Source organism: Chaetodon auriga, chromosome 15 (assembly GCF_051107435.1).
Source record: "Chaetodon auriga isolate fChaAug3 chromosome 15, fChaAug3.hap1, whole genome shotgun sequence".
Lineage (NCBI taxonomy): Eukaryota > Metazoa > Chordata > Actinopteri > Chaetodontiformes > Chaetodontidae > Chaetodon > Chaetodon auriga.
This window is the reverse complement of record NC_135088.1, coordinates 24,692,074-24,711,371: the sequence shown is the minus strand read 5'-3', so window position 1 is coordinate 24,711,371 and position 19,298 is coordinate 24,692,074. Positions and strand designations below refer to the sequence as shown.

General features: G+C 40.8%; 1 protein-coding gene across 1 annotated transcript; it reads left to right on the top strand.

Annotated features, from left to right (window-relative positions):
• The first annotated feature begins 1,172 nt into the window (after positions 1 to 1,172).
• LOC143333136 (uncharacterized) lies at positions 1,173 to 19,096 on the top strand. Its single transcript, XM_076751076.1, has 5 exons — positions 1,173 to 1,366; positions 2,954 to 3,069; positions 4,556 to 5,521; positions 5,892 to 6,187; positions 17,861 to 19,096. Exons 1-5 carry the CDS (start codon positions 1,332 to 1,334, stop codon positions 19,094 to 19,096), a joined length of 2,649 nt encoding a protein of 882 aa, XP_076607191.1. The 5' UTR covers positions 1,173 to 1,331.
• Positions 19,097 to 19,298: the final 202 nt, after the last annotated feature.

The following is a 19,298-nucleotide window of genomic DNA, read 5'->3' as shown; positions in this document are numbered from 1 at the left end:
GTCCTGCCGAAAACAGAGAATAATAATACATTTAACACATTTAACACTCATACCTGGGTAAAACTAATGCAGTATATGAGAAATCCTGCTATAAATCCTCCCTTCATGAGGATTAAAATGTTAATATTCTATTAAATCTGTTTGAGAGAGATGATAGTTTACTTGAATGGTCATTTTGGAAACTGTAATTTGTGGTACTGTTGAACTGCACTAGGTTATGCTCAGACATGTTCTTAATATTTTGTTAACCCTACATATAAATGCGATCTTATCAGACTGTCATTTCAAATAAAAATTTAATAGTTATATACATATATATATAATTGTGGAATGTTGTCAGAACCGATTGAGCTGATGATATGTAGCTGAGAGAAGAACAGAACAGCTGACCCGTTTTTGTTTTTTATAAAATACCTAAAAGTCATACTTAAGGTGTTAAAATATGACTTTGGTAAGAGCTAAAGTTACCCATATGAAAAGTATTTTAGTAGAAGTCTTAAAGTATCTGATATTACAGTAAATATACTTCAGCATCAAAAGTATAAGTAAATTACATACAGTATATATTTACATGTATGGGTTGGTTGATTATTGACCTGGCCAATTACCAGATCTGATATTAAACATTTATCTGATTATCTGAATCAGTTAAATCATTAATGTAAATTAATTTTAAAATGTGCTGCTTTGGCACTGATGCTTCATGCAATCTGTAAAGTAAATAAAAACAATCACTGCAGGTGACAATATAAAAATAATAAAATGTAAATTTCCTTAACTTTCTTCTGTATCTTTTGCAAGTATTTTGTTGGCTCTTCACTTTTCTCCTCCAGCGTGAGTTGTACCTCTGAGCCATTTTCAAATATATTTAGCCCCAACTGTTGGCCTGAAATAATTCCAACAGCAGAAATTAGCACTTGAAAAAATATATATATATATATATATATATATATATATATATGATAATGGTGATGGGGAGTGCTGGTAGGTGTTCAATTAGGGTTGAGTGAGTGTTTGTGTTGGTTGTGTTGGTGAGTGTAAGGTTAAATTAAAAGTAAATTTATTTTCTTACTAAAAATGTAGCTGTATCCACTCACCACTTATTGATGCTGCATCTTTGTTTTCTTTACAGCAACGAGCTGCATTTGGCGCAAAAACGCTGTAAACTTTGAACCCTGCAGATGATGCAGCCCTAACGTCAACATTTCATTGGAAGAGAGCGCCATCAGTCACAAATGCTGCATCGTCATTGGTTAATTCACAACGAGGGGGCTGACTTAACGACATTAAGTTGTACGTTAAGTTAACGTATTGAGTTGCGGGCGGGAGGAATGGAGGAAGAAGTCGTTGCAGGACGAAAAAGAAGGTAAGCAACATCTTTGTCAAACGCAATTTGGGTAAAAGTTGGTAAAATTTAGATGGCGGGTGTTTATGTTTGTTCTGATACTTTTTGAAGAAACTGGTCGGCATATCTGGCAAATAGTGAAGCTAGCTAGCGAGGCCTTAAGCCACGAACTTGTTAAGGTTAGTGAAGGTTAACTGTTAACTTACTGCAGTGACATCTTTATGAAAAAATATGAACTTTGGGATTATTATTTCTACAAACAGTGGGCCCTAGACAGTCTTGGAGTTACATGAATTGTGTATGACTGGGAAACTTTGTGGTCTCATTGTAGTGAGACCCATTTTCTTTAGCTTCATGCAACTAACTTAACATTAGCATGACCAAACGTACTCTTTTGCCCGAACATGTCCACTTTTCATAAGGTACTTTGTTGCGTGTGACGTCTCGAGAGGCTGTTTTGTAGATGGCTCTGCTGCTCTGCTACTGTTAAAAAAATTACCAATTTACCATCCCAGTTGGGACAAATGGGAGCCGATGTGCACTATATGCAAAGCTGGCACGTATGTTTCCGTGTCAAATACAGGTGCCGAAAGTTCACATGAACACAGAAAAAAAACCCTAAAGATTGAAGTAATATTTTCAGTTTGTTAAAGTAATATCTCTGTGGGGCTACTGTTTACTATTTACATTATTACATTGAAAAGATAGTGAGAGATATTTTGTTAAAAATGATTTTCTAATACAGAAGAGGCATTATTTCTATCATTATTTAATTCCAGAGATTTCAATTTTATTTTTGTACCACTGAGACTTGTTAAAGGGAGATTATTTTTGGCATAATAGAGCATGCTGAATAGCCTCTGAGAAGCCTATCTTAATTTATAACTTTGGTTATAGAGAGAGATTATTTTGTAGTATAACTGAATTTTCTATCCATACAGAGGAGGCATACTTTAAATATATTAAAGTTATACGGCATCTTTGAGTAAACTTCAAGTATCATTTAAGTATCTTGAGGCAGAGCCGAGTGTCCTCTTTTTTGGAAATCAAAATATGGTCACCCTATTAACATTATAAACTCGAGACGTAGGGAATTGAGAAGGTGCATCTTTCCAAGATATGTTATCAATAAACAGGGGTTTAGGAGCAAGTCAAGTCAATTTTATTTATATAGTGCCAATTCACAACAGAGTTGTCTCAAGACACTTTACATATAGAGTAGGACTAGACCACACTCTATTATTAATTTATTTGCATCCAACAATTGTTTCAATTGTTGGAACAAAGGAGCAGTGTCCAGAACTGAAGAGCCCAACAACTTATCCTAAAAAAGTGCAGTTCTTACAGAAATCGTCACAGTCTGAATTTTTGCTATCTTGTTCCTTTAATGTCTCTGTGTCTTACTGTGGTTGGTTTGGTGGATTTTAGATCATGTTTTTCAGTTCTTGAGTGGTCTGATATGGTTAAACTAACACAATCTGTGTATCCAAAGATATCAACAAGTTGTTGTACCAAATTATGAGATATAATGATATGGTAAAACTAAATAAGACATTGAACCACCTTTTGAAATAATTCAAATGTGTTGTACTTTTATGTATTTAACAGAATGAAAGGCCCAACAGGAACTAATAAAAAAGAGATGCCCAAAAGAGCGCGAAACCCACCGAAGAAGATGAGTGTTTATGAACCAGACCCTGGCTCACCCAGAGATGACCGAGATGGTAATTGAGTTATTATTTTGATACACAGCTTAGCTAATTTTTAAAGTTATTGTTATTTTTAACTTACTTTGGACACTATAATAACCAAAATCTTCGACAATCTCTGGTCTCTTATCACTGGTATTATTATTATCAATATATTGGCAGCTTGAGGCACAAATATTGATTTACAGGATTTTTTAAAGAAATGTCAAGAAAAGGGAGCGTAACCCTCACTTGAAACTGTATACGTATTAGTGACAGAATTTTGCAACTCTATTGGTCAAATAATCACTACATTTGGGGCTGGGAGATTGATTTAAAAATGTTATTTCAATAAAATAAAATAAAAATTCTCTCATTGAAAAAATAACTTTTTTTCCAGTATAGGCATGAAATTGCAAATAGGTCTCTAATATAGGTCTCTAATTGTTGTTACCTGCAGAGACTCTGTTGCCACTTGATTGCAGATTTTAAAATTTAATTCTTTAAAATGTATTGACAATTTACTGAACTGAAGAACAGGAATAGGCTAAATACAGTAAAATGCTGAAATATAAATACAATATTTTCATACCATTTTCATACGATACCATTTTCAATACCGCAGCAAAAAATTAAGAGGCATGACATTTTTTAATGAAAGATCAGAACAGTAACATCAATGACAACAACAACAACAACAAAAAATCCCCCCAAAATAATAACAACCAGAATCAGGATCTGGTCCATACAAATGTATTCAGTTACAGCCCTGTTTATTTTCTGTACTTATGGTGAATTGGCTCCATATTTTCGTTGCTGATCAAATAGCGTTGGTAGTTTAGGCTCAGGATGCCCATTTCTGTCTACCTCACTATGTTATCAGAGAATCCAGGGTTACGTAAGTAACCTAACGCTTTCTCAGCGAGGGCTGTTTGCCCTCAGCCGATACTTTTTTTGAGTATCGATACTTTTGACAACCCTACTAACAACATAGTAACAAACAAAAAAGTGATAAAATATTCCCCACAACACACCTGCACACAGTTCATTAACCTATTGTACCCTACCCTATTCTGAGCAGTTTATTGATTTATACATTAATAATAATAATAGTAGTAGTAGTAAACTTAATTTGTATAGTACCTTTCATACAAGAATTGCAGCTCAAAGTGCTTAACAACAAAGAATTCAAGCACCAAGTGCTTCATAGAAAATGTGTAAAAAATAAAATGCATAATCAATAAATAATGAAAGAGAATAAAAACAAAGAGAAAAGATAGAATACATACAGTGCATAAATCAAAAAGAGTTGGATGAGTGAAGAAGGGTGAAGCAAATGCAAAAAGAATAAGGTTAATGCTAGTTGAAGACTAAAGTGGAGAGATACATTTTTAGCTTAGCTAAAGTCTAAGAGGATTAAAAATGAGACCAATAAGATATAGTAGCATGTTTAAGTAAGACTGATTTTAGCCTGCACTGGTTTACTCAAAATCTCCTTTATTTACTCTGTGTTCATTTTCAGGACTTTTTGTATTTTTGACCTTTGAAGATGGATACACAGCAAAAAATTTTAATGTCTGTGATATACTAAACAAAGATGATGAACCCATCGCTTGCCTCAGAGATCTGAAGCCAGGAGAACAAGTACTTGCAAGATGGTCTGACAGCAAGTTCTACAATGCCACAGTGGACTTCATTGGAACAGCTGACAAGACAGTGGATGCAAAGAAGCCCACAAAGAAGGACATGAAAAAAAAAGATGCAGCTGCTCAAAGATTTTACAACCTTCCATCTCCACCTCAAGCAGGTCAGTCCATCTCTGCACAGGATCACCCAAATACTGTGGAGCACAATGTCATCCAGCCTCCAACTGCCTGGCAAGTGTACCAACCTCCACCTACCGAGTCATCTCTACCTGTCCAGCCACAGCACCAGCTTGTAACTGTCTGGCCACAGTACCATCTTCCAGTTTCCCAGTCATCGCCACATACGCATCAATATTACCAGCGTCCTCCTATCCAGTCACTCCACCAGCATGCATCCACTCTGTCTCCAATCCCACATCGTTCCAGCCTATTGCAGTATCCAAAGCATCACCAACCTCACACGGCACTGCCCACACCTTTAGACCTTACACAAGAGCAGCCTGTTTTGGCAGATTTGGATCAGCAAAGACAGCCACCAGCTCCTAGTGTAACAGCCAAAGAATCCTTTCTCAAAATGTTGTACAGTCCTAATACACACCAAAAACCTGCTGTTCTTGGGGAGCAGAGCCAGACTAGTACATCTGAATATGAGACTTCTTCAAGCTCATCTGCAGATACTTTTATCATCGAGCGTGATCCAATTCCAGAATGTGGAGAACCATGTTTCAGTTCGCCTGAATCAACAGAAGACAGATCATGGAAGCCATGCAGGGCATGCAAGGCAGAGGTGGAAATATTAGTGGAGGAGAAGGCCAAACTGCAGGATGTGCTATGTGGTATAAGTAAGTACATTTTCTCTCTCTGTTGCAATTAATTCCTTTTTTCTCTCACAGTTTTCCTAAGGTACCCAATTGCTATTCAGTACCGTTCACACAAGCACTGTAAAATGAGTTATAATGCAAGTAATGTGGGCAATAATCAAGTGTCCTTAATTGTCCAACATGAAATTGTAATTATGTTTAATATTGATATTTGCAAAGTTCTACAAAATTTTGTTACTTTGGACATTGGGAGTTATTGGGTACTTAAGCTAAAACGTAAAAGCTTTAAACAAATTGGTAAAAATCTTAGCCCATCATGAAATCTTTGGATTGTTTTTTAAACTTGATTGCTGCTGTGTCCCTGTAAGGTAATACATCTTTTGTGTCACAGGTGGTGAGCACCTGGAGGCATTAAAAACTTTTCTGGACAAGGTGGAACAGATCCAACCTCAGGCTGGTGTTTGGGCTCCAAAAAACAGATCTGGGAAGCAAGAGCTGTACCCAGAAAGTGGCCTCTTCTTGTCCTCTACTCGCCTGGCTGCAATCCATGCAGAGGCAAAGGACTGCCTTCGCTTATTCCATCTTCTTTTTGATGAATTCTTTACTGCAGAGGAGTGCCGAAATGCTGTGGCATTTGGAAAACACGGAAAGGTGCCAGATGGGAAGACAGTCCTGGATAAGTTCAAAGTCAGTGGGATTCTAAGTAAGTATATTGCTCATTTGGTAGTTAACAATTTATGGAAACATTGTGGAAAAGTTGTGGAAATTCATTAGTAACAATGTGTGGGAACCCAATATAGAGAGCCAAGGTCACGCCCACAGTGAATCCCTTGGGACCTTATTTTTGAAAAAATGTGTATGGCAGTGAACTGCAAGAGACAACTAATCTTTTGATCCTGTTTGAATTCTCATGAATTACACATATATTTGTCAGTTTAAAATATAACTTTACAACTCAAAAAGTCACAGTTACAGCTACTACACACCCAAGAGTTGCCTAAGTAACGTCATGCTGCCGAAGCTAGCGTTAACACGATACCTTGTGTGTTTTGTTACAACACGTAGTCACATGTACATTGAGTTTTGCTCGTTCTTTGCTTCCTAGCTGAAAAGGAACAGGAGTCGCTGCATAAACACATCAGCTAAGACACATTTGTGCATGAAACAGCTAGGTTGATACTATTGACATATAATATATGTGTGGTGGCCTGGGAAAACCATTCTGACATTTTCATTTTTTTATATTTCTATAAATAAGAAGTTCTCAGCTATTCATAACTGTTTGAATGACTGAGATAGCCATGTCATGAGCATTTTAATCTACCATATGTCAAGAACTTAAAAGTGAGAAAAATGGCTTTTAACATTCCACAGGATTCCTCCTCTATGTCTCGACGTCCTCAATCTTATTGTCCCTATTGGATGCTGGAAAGTAAACAGGAAGTGTATTGGTAACATGTGAGGGTATGTTTGCTGGCCGGCACATCTCATAGTTAAGCCTTTTTAAAGTTTTTGCTTGCAACAAGTTTGTAATATCGCCCAGGAATAACATAAGTGGATGTAGGCGATCATTTTCGATGGATTTGCAGATGGATAGCTGACCAGACTGACAGCTACATGTAACGTTAACTTCCTCAGTCATGTAAGTGATCCTACTCGGCTTTTTATGCAACACACCTGTTATTACTGGCATGTTGTGGTCTGTTTGACTGCTTGTATGACTTTTATCGACTGGTTATGTATTTCCCTGGGCTTCTTGTAACAGTTAGTCTGCTTGTCTGATTCACGGTATGCAAGGGACAGACTGGCAGTGTCACGTTAATTTGTTGAGAAGGAATCCGTTTGTGTGTGTCTTCTAGTTAAGATTTTATTAGTTTGTGCTTATGTTGTGAGCATCAGTAAACTGGGAATAACAGGTGGATGTATAATCTGTCCTCTCTTCTCGCTCTCTCGTTTTGTTCGCGAACTAGCCTCCACAAAAATATTAAAATAAGTACTTTCCCTTTTGTTTTCTTAAAATATTTATTCACCATGATGTAGTTAGTACGATGTTGAAAGTATCAGGATCGCACAAAATATCAAAATAGACAAAATCCCATTTTTCCATCTGTTTTGGCTCTTTGCCACAAATGAACGTCAGCGACATCCAATGGGTTTTCCCAGACCACCACACATATTGTGTAAGATGAAACATTTAGTTTACTGACTGGTTTCACTTACTTCACTATTTTCATGCTTATTTTTCTTTAATCAGGACACATTTTGTAGAGATATAAATAAGCTAACATCATGTGTAATTCATGACACAATTCACGGGATGAGAAGTTAAGTTGTCTATCGCTGTTCATGCCATACACATAGGGGTATCACATTCTCCAAATGCTTGATTTGATTCTTTTTTTAAGGTCACGATTCAATTAGATTCTTGCTCTTTTTTCCCCTTTTAGCACAGATGGCTATGCCACTTTTAGATTAGTCTAATCTAGAATCATTGGTTTTATGCCATGATAACTAATTTAGTTTTTAATATTATAAAAGATGGTCTACATGATGTCATGAATGATATTTATAATAATTAATAATATAATTTTACTTGACAACTAATCAACTAATAGTTGCAGCTCCAGCTCCAAATCAGTTTTAACATCAACATAAGTTTTTGTTTTTCAACAATGCTTCATCTTCCTCAAGTGCTGCTTAACATGCATCCAACTATCAACTTTTTCAACCTAAATAAGCACAAATTATTTTCAAAAATTAATTTGTTCTAATTCTAGTTTTTATTTCTAGTTTGTTTTTCCCTAGTTCTTCTGCCCCTTCTCACATTCATCACTGTATCTGGCCAAATTTGGCATAGTTTATGAAGTGTTGGAACCCCATGTATCACATAGCTATATTTAATGTGATTTTTTTCAGTGTCCTCACACTTTTACTGAATTTCCTCATGTGTGAACCAGAGAGATATTACAATGTGAATTTTGTGATATCAGGATAAAAAAAGTTCTTAATACTGTTGTGGTAACTGCTGTTACATTATTTGTGCTTTCTTTGCTTTCTTTTATTCTTGCAGCTTACATCATGCACTGTAGTACACTGGATGGTTGGACACCGGTTGAGAAAAGTAAGGTCAAAAAAGCCTTCATAAACAAATGCCGCATGAGGGCCACAACACTATAAATTATTGGATGCGGCAAACCGAGAGACATTTGTTGAAATTACCTTGTTCAAAAAAAAGCCCTTGTATGCAAATGCTGCATGTTGGCCTTTAAGACCCTCAAGTTGTTTAATGTTGTGCGTTTTTGTAAAGCTGTGCTGACACTGCTTAGAACACTGTTAGACACTGTTAGTGTTTTAAAAACACAATTTTACTGAAAAGATTTTATAAGATTTTATAATGACAATGTTAGAATAGCTTTTGCTGTCTTTAAAGCGATATTCATCGTCATTGTACATGAAAATTGAGTACTCCTGTGTTGAATTTGAATAAAGATTCAGATTGAGATTGAGATTTCTTTATTCAACCCAAAAGGGAAATTAATTTGTCTGTCAGCTCATCTGCCATTTGCTATAGAATTACAAAGCCTGATGGCTGTGGGTAGATCCTCTGTATCCCTCTGTCCTGCAGTGAAAGTATCCACCACCGTAGTTTCTTTGGTCCATCAAGATGAAGTGGATGATTCGTGTTGTTTAGAATGATGAATTCAGTCAGGTGGGAGGAGTCTCCTGATAGTATTATAAGTGCCTCAGCTGTGTCTGTCTGTCTGTCTGTCTGTCTGTCTGTCTGTCTGTCTGTGTGTGTGCGTGTGCGAGAGGGAGAGTGAGTGAGAGACTCACATATTGCTCCATAGTAGCTCCGGTATTGCTCAAAAGGAGAAATAAAGGAGTCATTAAAAACACTGAATTGAGATTAACAAGGTATCTCCCTTAAGTCTCAAGTATGACTCCCTCTAGTTATTCTGTCTCACCTATTTCTCCTAGTGAATTTTAGGAGAAACATATGAGAAACATTTTAGACAAAACAGAAACTAAAATGAGGCTTAGATGAGAATCTCAAATTTGTCTCCCAAGCTATAGAAGAGCAAGCTTTGAGCAGTAAACTTTTCCTCTGGGCATGTTCACGGTCAGTCACAGGATCAGCACCTTGACAGCGACTATGACACTTAGGGCTTATAGGGTGATCTGTCACTGTCTGATTGAACAGCCTCATGGAAATGATATTTTACAATTCTTTACATTATTTACTAATGAAATTCGTTAAGGCAAGTAATTTGGTGCTTTTAAGTGATATTCAGATGCCGCTGCTGCGTCTCCAGGTGCCTGCCACGATGTCACATATAGTCGGCTTAATAAAGTCAGTGATCACTCAAAGCTAAAACTATTTAAAAAAAAAAAACAACAACAACAAGTTGAGGTTTTGGGTGGATTCTTCCGGACCACTCCTCCTCCTCCTCCTCCTCCTCCTCCTCCTCTGGTAGCTGGTTTCTGTCTGGGCTCGTGATTTTCCCATCTTGTTTTCTGTATTTATTTTACTTTCCTTAAACTTGAAAGTTTTAATTTTTGGCTGAATTGGACATCTAAAGACATATTTTATGGACAAATATTTAAAAGTTGTGGATGACCCTTGCGACCTCTGATATTTCATGGATACACTCTGCTCTGGCCTACGGACAGAAAAAGCCTGCTACGGCCTCCCAACAGAAAAAGCCTGCTGGCAGCTAAAGCTAACTAACTAGCACCAAGATGCCTCCTTTCTCCACAGATGACCTCTACAAACTTCTGCAGCAGGTTGCAGTGTTGGAAACTAAAGTTCAGCGTCTGGAAATAAACGCAGAACTGAACGGACCTTGTGGAAATGACAGCACTTTGCCACTGACTCAAAACAGCGGACTGGAGAATGCTAACATCCAGCTAATTAGCTCTGATACAGCTGCCACGAAACTAAAGGGCTGTGTACCGGGTAATAAATCTGCCAGTATAAGTCCTCCCTGGAATGCTCTCGGGGCAAAGCCCAAGAGTAAATCAGCTGATATGGGGAGACGTCCAACAGGTAGAACCCAGCGCCCAGAGATCTGTGATGCGACAGGCTGGCCTGTGTTATCATCCTCCTCAACACCTGTGCAGAGTAAGACACAGCTGTGGATAAAAGCTAAAGGGAAGATGAGCAACAAAGCTCCCAAACCAGCTAGTGTGCAGTTACAAAATCGGTTTGCTCCACTACTGCAGGACTCTGGATCTCCAACTGAAAACCTGGATAACTCCTCGGACTCACAGAGAAGGGTAAGGCCTGACAGGAAGTCAGAAGCTAGAAAGCTACAAGGAAAGCTACTGACTGGTCCTGAGACTCTGGTTGTTGGTGATTCTGCTATTAAAGACGTGGGAAGCATGTACAGCAGAAACACAAAAGTATTGTGCTTTCCTGATGATACGGTCTCCAACATGACCGACAGAATCCTCACTGTGCGTTCAGACTAAAAGAGGCAAAAGAGGCAAGGACACCGGAAGTTAATACATTTTCAATGAGAGCCCGGCGTCCTGAGTGGCCAAAGCGTAGCCGCCGTCAGCCGCGCGTCTAGAGCGTCCAAAGCGGCTAAAGCATCCAAAGCGGCACCAGATGAAAAGTTGAAACTCGGTTAACTTTATGGTAATTAGCTATGACGCGGTTCAGCGGCAACCGGCGGCAACCAATCAGAGTAGAGGTGTCCTTCGCTCGAGCGGGCCCCAAAGAACAACGCATGTAACTTTGGTTCCTAGTTCCGTCATGGATGCCGAGAAATTGATCACTTGTGTGCGGGCACAGCACACATCACAGCGATGTCATCCAAATCCATGATGAGTCGATATGATTTTGAGGGTTAAACGCGCATATTTATAGTCGTCGCAGACCATGTTGATGATACAATAATAACAATTATGAGCGGGAGTTAATTTAATTCGCTAACGGCCTCACCCCATTTTCCTCGTTCTTCCAAAAAAGGAACACTCTTTGGCCACACACACACACACACACACACACACACACACACACACACACACACACACACACACGAACTTGACGAGCTTGTATGACACCAAACGAAAGACAAGCAGACAACACCACATGCGTAATTGTGCACAGAGATGCTGCAGCTGAGACGTAAGGAGCGCGCATTTGCACCCGTGTGTGTGTGTGTGTGTGTGTGTGTGTGTGTGTGTGTGTTCTATAGGCCTAAAGAAAATTACCCCGGAGTCGGAAAACATAACAATCTTGTGGCCAAAGAGCGTTTTACTTTTTTGGAAGAATGGGGAAAAATGGGGTGAGGCGGTTATGACATTAAATTAACTCAAGCTCATAATTGTTATTATTGTATCATTAACATGGTCATTAACACGGCAGCATGGTCAAAATCATATGGACTCATCATGGATTTGGATGACATCGCTGTGATGTGTGCTGCTGCCTGCCTGTACACCCGAAGAAGACGCTTGAAAAAAAAAAAAAAAAGCACTTTTCACTGCACACATCAAGATATTTTTGCTCTATTTAATCAGAATCAGAATCAGAAAAAGCTTTATTGCCAAGAATGCTTTTACACATACGAGGAATTTTTTCTGGTGAGATTGGTGCATGACACATCTACTAAAATATGACACATCTACTAAAATAAGAGCATAAAAAATAACGATTTAAATATATATACACAAGTCTGTTATTGTTAGAAACACAGTACTGTTTTTTCAGAAAGAAGTCCCAGTTGAGCGTTAATGTAACGCAGAGTTATATTTATATCAATGTGACAGAATGAGTCCGAGGTGGAATGTGAAGAGTGTCAGGGGGGGTTCCGGGCCTTGTTGGTAAGGCTGACAGCAGACGGGAAAAAACTGTTCTTGTGGCATGAGGTTTTGGTCCTGATGGACCGCAGCCTCCTGCCAGAGGGGAGTGGCTCAAAGAGTTTGTGTCCGGGGTGAGAGGGATCAGCCACAATCTTTTCTGCACGCCTCAGGGTCCTGGAGGCGTACAGGTCCTGAAGAGATGGTAGATTGCAGCCAATCACCTTCTCTGCAGACCGAATGACACGCTGCAGTCTGCCCTTGTCCTTGGCGGTGGCAGCAGCGTACCAGATGGTGATGGAGGAGGTGAGGATGGACTCAATGATGGCTGTGTAGAAGTGCACCATCATTGTCTTTGGCAGGCTGAATTTCTTCAGCTGCCGTAGGAAGTACATCCTCTGCTGTGCTTTCCTGATGAGGGAGCTGATGTTCGGCTCCCACTTGAGGTCCTGGGAGATGATAGTTCCCAGGAAGCGGAAAGACTCCACAGTGTCAATAGTGGAGTCACAGAGGGTGATGGGGGCGGGTGAGGCTGAGTTCTTCCTGTAGTCCACAACCATCTCCACTGTCTTTAGAGCATTTAGCTCCAGGTTGTTCTGATTGCACCAGGTCACCAGATGGTCAACCTCCCACCTGTAGGCGGACTCGTCGCCATCAGAGATGAGTCCGATGAGGGTGGTGTCGTCCGCAAACTTCAGGAGCTTGACAGACTGGTGACTGGAGGTGCAGCTGTTCGTGTACAGGGAGAAGAGCAGAGGAGAAAGAACACAGCCCTGGGGGGATCCGGTGCTGATGGTCTTAGCGTCGGAGAGGTGTTTCCCCAGCTTCACGCACTGTTTCCTGTCAGACAGGAAGTCTGTGATCCACCTGCAGGTGGAGTCAGGCACGCTCAGCTGGGAGAGCTTCTCCTGAAGCACAGTTGGGACGATGGTGTTGAAGGCAGAACTGAAATCCACAAACAGGATCCTGGCGTAGGTTCCTGCGGAGTCCAGGTGCTGGAGGATGAAGTGGAGGGCCAAGTTGACTGCATCGTCTACAGACCTGTTGGCTCTGTAGGCAAACTGCAGGGGGTCCAGGAGAGGGTCAGTGATGTCTCTGATGTGTGAGAGCACAAGGCGCTCAAAGGACTTCATGACCACAGAGGTCAGGGCGACGGGTCTGAAGTCATTAAGTCCTGTGGTCCTTGGCTTCTTGGGAACAGGGATGATGGTTGAAGACTTGAAGCAGGCTGGCACGTGACATGTCTCCAGTGAGGTGTTAAAAATGTCTGTGAACACTGGGGACAGCTGATCAGCGCAGTGCTTCAAGGCAGATGGGGAGACAGAATCCGGTCCAGCCGCTTTCCGGGGGTTCTGTCTCCTGAAGAGTCTGTTGACGTCCCTTTCATGGATGGAAAGAGTCGTCACTGAGGTGGGTGGGGGGGGGGGGGGGGGGGCCTTTAAGGTGGGCATTGGTGGAGGTGACTGGAGCTGGAGCTGTTCAGAGGTGTCGTGGGGGATGGTTGCTGGACTGTCCCTTTGTCTTTCAAAGCGGCAGTAGAACTGGTTCAGGTTGTTGGCTAGGCGTCGATCGTTGATGGAGTGGGGGGCTTTAGGCTTGAAGTTAGTGATCTGCCTGAGCCCTTTCCAGACAGACGCAGAGTCGTTAGCTGAGAATTGGTGTTGGAGCTTCTCAGAGTACAGCCGTTTAGCCTCTTTCACCGCCTTGCTAAACTTGTACTTCGACTCTTTGTATCTGTCTTTGTCCCCACTCCTGAAGGTCTCTTCCTTTGCCAACCTTAGCTGCCTGAGTTGGGCTGTGAACCAGGGTTTGTCATTGTTGTAACTCACCCTGGTGCGTGATGGAACACAGCAGTCCTCACAGAAGCTGATGTAGGACGTCACAGTCTCCGTGTACTCATCCAGACTGTTGGTAGCAGTCCTGAACACATCCCAGTCAGTAGAGTCCAAACACTCCTGGAGATCCTCCACAGCCTCACTGGTCCACTTCCTTGATGTCCTCACTACAGGTTTGCAGAGCTTTAGTTTCTGCCTGTACGCAGGAATCAGGTGCACCATGACGTGGTCAGAGTGGCCCAGTGCAGCACGGGGGACGGCGTGATAAGCATCCCTGACGGTGGTGTAACAGTGATCCAGAATGTTCTCCTCTCTGGTCGGGCATTTGATAAACTGTCTGTATTTAGGGAGTTCGTGGGTGAGGTTACCTTTGTTAAAGTCGCCAAGGACAATAACTAAGGAGTCCGGGTTGGTCCGCTCCACACACAGTATCTGGTCCGCGAGCATACGCTGTGCGTCCTGCACGTTGGCTTGCGGCGGGATGTAAACGCCGACCAGAATGAATGAAGCGAACTCACGGGGTGAATAAAAAGGCTTACAGTTAATGGTGAAAGATTCCAGGTCAGGAGAACAGTGCTGCTGGATCACTGTCACGTCCTTGCACCAACCACTGTTGATGTAGAAACAGATTCCTCCACCTTTAGTTTTGCCGGAAAGTTCCGTGTCTCTGTCCGCGCGGTGGAGTTGGAAGCCAGCCAGCTGCAGCGCAGAGTCCGGTATTAATCCACAGAGCCACGTCTCGATGAAGCACAAAACCGCAGATGAAGAAAAGTCAGTTAGTTGATAAAATGCTTTGTTGTGCAATGTGTCATCTCATTCAGATGAAGCAAGAAAGGCTTGCATGCCCAGGGTACGTCTTTGCCACAGAATTTTAGTATATTTCAAAGTTGTAAAAGTTTGATGTTGTGGTGGGTAAATCATAATGCCCTTTGTTAATTGCTTCCTCCTCAATACGTCAATCCGCTCGTGTTCATGCTCTGAGATTTTTTTTTTCTGTATGTAATGACACACAAAACCTCCTATGCAACTAGGCATGCTTTAAACTGAAGGTGAACAACAGCAAGCAGCACTATGCCGCTGTCAAGAAGTCTGCTTTGCGGCTCCTTTAAATGACTAGCGCGATTTAACTTTGACGTCAGTCACGTGAAGAGCGACCAAAGCGGCTAAAATATTTTGCCGCTTTGGAAGCTGTCCGGTTTCTCGCGCAGCCTCGGGCGTCCTTGCCTCTTTTGCCTCTTTTGGTCTGAATGCACAGTTAGTATTGTTGCAGAAATTCCAACTTTGAAATACCTTGTACTACACACAGGGGCAAATGATATTACGAAACGACAATCTGAAGTGCTCAAACGAGATTTAGATAAACTGCTAAATGCAGTGAGCTCTCTGAATGCTGAGGTCTTCTTCAGTGGGCCTTTACCACCAGTCAGAGGAGGAGGAGAGAGATTCAGCAGATTATTGGCAGTAAACAGATGGCTTTCAACTGCATGTGATGTCCACTCAGTGCATTTTATTGACAATTTCAACTTTTTCTGGGACCGCAGACATTTTTTCAAAGGAGACGGACTTTCCCTAAACAAGTCAGGAGTAAAACTTTTTGCCTCCAACCTATCTTTCTTCCTGCATAACACTGTTCCCACTCCCAAGGACAAGAGATAAGAGGAATCCAAACAAAAGCAGCAAACACCAAAACATGAAAGAGAACCAACTCTCCCCCCGCCTGTATGCTCTAACCATGAAGGATGCCAGAGCAAAAAAGGGGATGCCTCATGTCCTCCACCAGGGGCCACTGCTCGTGAGGATTCACCGACTCCAACCACTAAAACTCCACCTAGGTCACCATCTCCAACTGCCCAAACTCCATCTAGTTCATCATCTTCACTGGGTATCCCATCACCCTCCTCCCCCCTGCTGGAGTTTACTGACCAAATGAACAAACTTGTCAGCGCTGGTATCAGACTTACTCCTTGCCCATCTGGGATCCTGTCCCTCCAAATTCCACCCCGCCCCCTACAACCACCCTGTCCCCCTCCACCACCACCCCCTCCATGGCTTGATCTGAACCTACTCCAGTCCCCTAGTAAGAGCCCAGCACAGCCACCTATTTGTGTTGGTAACTGATGTGTTCCGGGTCCAGCTTTTAAGGCAAATGTTATGCCTGACTTTTCCAAGGAAAAGCCAGGGCCCATTGTGCCGTAAGCTTCATAGATTCATGTCTCAATAGGTAGGAGGAGAAGATCGGGCCATCTCTCCAGAAACATCACATCATCGAATTTAACATGTATTCCACGTCAGCCACAGTATGTTCTAAAACATGGGGATGTTGGACTTTTTAGCACATTTAAGTTAGCTCTTTTAAATGTTAGGTCTTTGGCAGGCAAATCATTCTTAATCAATGACTTTATCATCAAGCACAAGCTTGATTTTATGTTTTTAACTGAAACTTGGTTAGGACAAGATAACAGCGCAGCAGTCCTCAATGAGTCAGCCCCTCCGAATTTCAGTTTCATAAGTGAAGTAAGAATGCATAAGAGAGGAGGTGGAGTCGCCATTTTGTTTAATGATAGTATTTAATTCAGTAGAGTCTCTTATGGTCACTTTGAATCTTTTGAATATGCTGCCATTCAGTCAAAGTCTCCCTGTGGATTCAGTCTTCGTAACCATCTACAAGCCTCCAAAATACAATGCAAAGTTTTCCAATGAGTTTGCCAATCTACTGTCTGTTGTTTGTATTGATTTTGACTGTGTTGTGTTAGTGGGTGTCTTCAATATTCATGTTGATAATCTCAAAGATGGATGTGCTAAAGAACTTTTAAACATCTGGATCATTTTGGCCTATCTCAGCACGTAACACATTCAACACATAACAAAGGGCATATATTAGATTTGGTTATTTCCAAAGGGCTTAATATCTCTGAGGTTGTGGTGACGGATGTTGCTCTTTCTGATCATTACTGTGTGTCATTTAAAATGTCCACACCTGCTAGTGGAAGTGGAACAGAGGTAATCAAAAAGTGTTATATTAATGATAACGCCTGTGCAGTATTCACCTTGTAAATAGTTTCAGTTCCAAAGTTATGACTATGGCTTAAATGACTATGGTTATTGACTCCATTGCCCCAGTTAAGACAAAAGTTTTATCAGGAAGGAAAAAGACACCTTGGAGAAACACCACACTGGTCAAAGTCCAGAAAAGAGTCTGCAGACAGGCAGAGCACAGGTGGCGAAAAACCAAACTCCAGGTTCATTATGAGATTTACGAAAACAGTCTCCACACCTATAACCATGAACTGAAGAAGGCAAGGCAAGCATTCTTCTCAGAGATTATCAACAGAGACTGTAATAATGCCCGCACTTTGTTTTCTGTTGTGGATAGACTGACAAACCCGACAGCATCAGTCCCTCCTGAGCTGCTATCCAACAAGTCATGCAATGAATTTGCAGCCTTTTTTACAGATAAAATTTCAAGGATAAGACAGTGTGCAGCTCCAGCTCAGGCAACATGATAAGTCCATCTGTGCCTTCTTGTTGTCCAGTTAATCTAGCACATTTTAACCTTCTAGATCATACAAGGCTGACAGAAACTGTATCACAGTTAAAATCCACAACATGCTGCCTTGATACTCTGCCAACAAACGTTTTTAAAAATGTCTTTAATTGCATATCTCCAGATGTGTTGCAGATAATAAAGAATTCTCTTCAGTCTGGTCACTTTCCCCAGGCCTTGAAAACTGCAGTAATAAAACCTCTCCTAAAAAAGACTAATCTGGATGCTTCAGGGATAAGTAACTACAGGCCAATATCAAATCTTCCCTTTTTAGGAAAAATTATTGAAAGGGTTGTTTTTCAACAAATGCATGCTTTCATGATGCAGAACAATCTTTTTAATGCATTTCAGTCTGGATTTCCTCCACACCACAGCACTGAGACTGTACTTATCAAAGTTTTAAATGACATACATCTAAATAATGATGCTTCCAAAACGTCAGTCTTAGTATTATTAGATCTCAGTGCTGCCTTTGATACAGTTGATCATGACATACTTCTTGACAGACTGGAAAAGTGGGTGGGATTTACTGGCACTGTACTACACTGGTTCAAATCTTATTTACAAGATAGAGACTACTTTGTGTCTATTGGTGAGCATGTGTCTGAACGAAAAAAGATGATGTGTGGGGTGCCACAAGGGTCCATTCTCGGACCACTTCTTTTCAATATCTACATGTTGCCCCTAGCTCAGATTATGGAGCATCATAGTATTTCTTATCATACTTATGCAGATGATACACAACTTTATATTTCTGTGTCATCACATGACTGCAGTCCCTTACTTTCACTGAGTGAGCGTATTCATCAAATCAATGAGTGGATGTGCCAGAATTATCTTCAGCTTAATGCAGATAAGACAGAAGTGATTGTAATTGGCCCCAAAAATGAAAGGTCAAAGATCAGTGCTCACCTTAATGCCATGTCACTGACAACAACAGATAAAGCCAGAAATCTTGGTGTAATTATTGATTCTGACCTGAATTTTAACAACCATTTAAAGCTCATGACCAAATCAGCCTACTACCACCTGAAAAATATAACCAGAATTAAGGGATGTCTGTCCAAAGAAGACATGGAAAAACTGGTTCATGCATTTATTTTCAGTAGGTTGGACTATTGCAATGGAGTTTTTACTGGCCTAAACAAAAAATCAATTAGGCAACTACAGCTGATTCAAAATGCTGCTGCACGAGTCCTTACAAACACCAGAAAAATGGACCATATCACACCAGTCCTCAGATCACTACATTGGCTTCCTGTGAGTCAAAGAATAGACTTTAAAATCTTACTTTTGGTCTACAAAGCATTAAATGGTGTAGGACCAAAATATATTTTAGATTTACTCCATATGAAGTATCCAGACCTCTTAGGTCATCAGGGACAGGTCTATTGTGTGTTCCCAGAATGAGAACCAAACAAAGTGAAGCAGCTTTCAGTTATTATGCTCCTCACCTGTGGAACACTCTCCCTGCACACCTGAGGTCTGCACCAACTGTCAGCTCATTTAAATCGGGGTTGAAAACATTATTATTTGCTACAGCTTTTACTTAAAGTAAATATATTTGCTCAATGACTAATCATTCGTAATGCTAAATTATTGTCTTTACTGG